The sequence below is a fragment of the Daucus carota genome, chromosome 2 (assembly GCF_001625215.2).
Source record: "Daucus carota subsp. sativus chromosome 2, DH1 v3.0, whole genome shotgun sequence".
Lineage (NCBI taxonomy): Eukaryota > Viridiplantae > Streptophyta > Magnoliopsida > Apiales > Apiaceae > Daucus > Daucus carota.
The window spans coordinates 40,510,161-40,511,823 of NC_030382.2; the positions used below are offsets into that span (position 1 = coordinate 40,510,161).

A 1,663-nucleotide genomic window follows, 5' to 3' on the forward strand; every position below is an offset into this window, starting at 1 on the left:
AAAATGCATTGTGAGACTTAGTAAAAACAAATGAATTGTAATTTTATCTGGCTAAAATAAAATAAAAAAAAAGGAGGAATAAGTTATTTATGTTAGAGTCGAAAATTTTTAATTCTTAGTGTACCAGTAATCAATATAAAATATCATAACTTGTGAATATGATAATAACCTTTATATCCTAACGAATTTGAATATAAAAAAGTCAATTTAAATGTAGTTTTTGATGCATAAATTTCTCAAAAATGTAGTATTTATTATTATTATTATTATTATTATTATTATTATTATTATTATTATTATTATCGTTATTATTATTATTAATAATAATGTTATAGGTTGCAAATTTACATTTTCATATTCTTTATTTTGTCAAAAATAAAATACAACATAAACCACAGCCCCGTGCCCGGGCTTTAATGCTAGTATATATTAAAGATGCAAATCTTGTTTGGTACATATACTTTGCTTGTCCAAAAATTGATATAACATATGACTGAAATGAAAAATAATATCAAAGCATTATAAAAAAAAAACAATGGAATTCATAATCATTAGAAAAATTGTTTGACCATAGTCTTGTAAACATGATGAATCAATGGAACCTCGCAACCTCAGGCAGTAAACACATGAGGATTTCTGAAAACATATGCACTCAAAACAACCTTGCCCATGGTGACCATCCTGAATGCTGCCCCGCCAATTAACTGGCCATTCACCCTGCTCAGTGCAGCGTTAAAAAAGCTTAGAGTTGCTTGTGCCAAAGGAGGGAATACGTAGGTACCTGAAAAATTATTCACCGCAAGATACTCCTTATATTCTTCATGTGGAGCTTGAGACAATACGTTCGTAAGAACCGCCCGTGAAACGACGCCGAATCCAGTAGTAACAGCAATACATACTTGATTTGATTTGGCAAAGTTAGTAACCCAATCGATTATATCAACTCCAACCGGCACTTCGAGAGTAACAGGCTTGATAGCCATATTTTCTCGTTTGGGCTCTTGTTTGGGTCTATTTTTGGACCCACGAGGACGTCCACGAGGCTTGGATGGACCTTTCTTGGACGAGATTCCAGAGTTATTCATGATAGAGGGTCTCGGTATATGAAAAGAAAGGTGGGTGGAGAAAGAGGTGTGCTAAAAGTGCTAGTAGCAAAAAAGTCCTTTTATAATTGATGAGAACATAAATGGTGGTACCTGATGAATAGAGAGATATTCATACAATTCAATAAAAAATAAATAAGATTCTTTAGATATGAGTTGTGATCTTATTTATCTCTCTTTTCTTTATTATGAACATCTATATCCTCGAATATATCAGTATTTAATAGATTTGGAATGTGAGAACTGATTAATGATGTTTTGTGTGTAAGTTAAAAATCCGAGGGTGTATTTGATTTATTTTTTTTGATAAGCAATGATTTTCATTAATATAATTAACCCAGGATCTTGACAAACCATAGATCACTGGGGAGATAAGGATCAAAATATACTTGACCCAAAGAATATTAAGACATATCACAAAGGTATGAACTGGATGAGACCCTACTAACAAAAACTCACTTAAACAACTTACTTAAACATACCAAAAACCAAACAACTTAAATACTGATTAAAACAAACAAAAGAACCCTAACAAGGGTTGAAACAAACAGCAGCCTGTT

General features: G+C 31.7%; 1 protein-coding gene across 1 annotated transcript; it reads right to left on the minus strand.

Moving 5' to 3' along the window:
* Positions 1 to 611: 611 nt before the first annotated feature.
* On the minus strand, positions 612 to 1,085 carry LOC108207567 (AT-hook motif nuclear-localized protein 28). Its single transcript, XM_017378003.1, has one exon. It carries the CDS (start codon positions 1,083 to 1,085, stop codon positions 612 to 614), a length of 474 nt encoding a protein of 157 aa, XP_017233492.1.
* Positions 1,086 to 1,663: the final 578 nt, after the last annotated feature.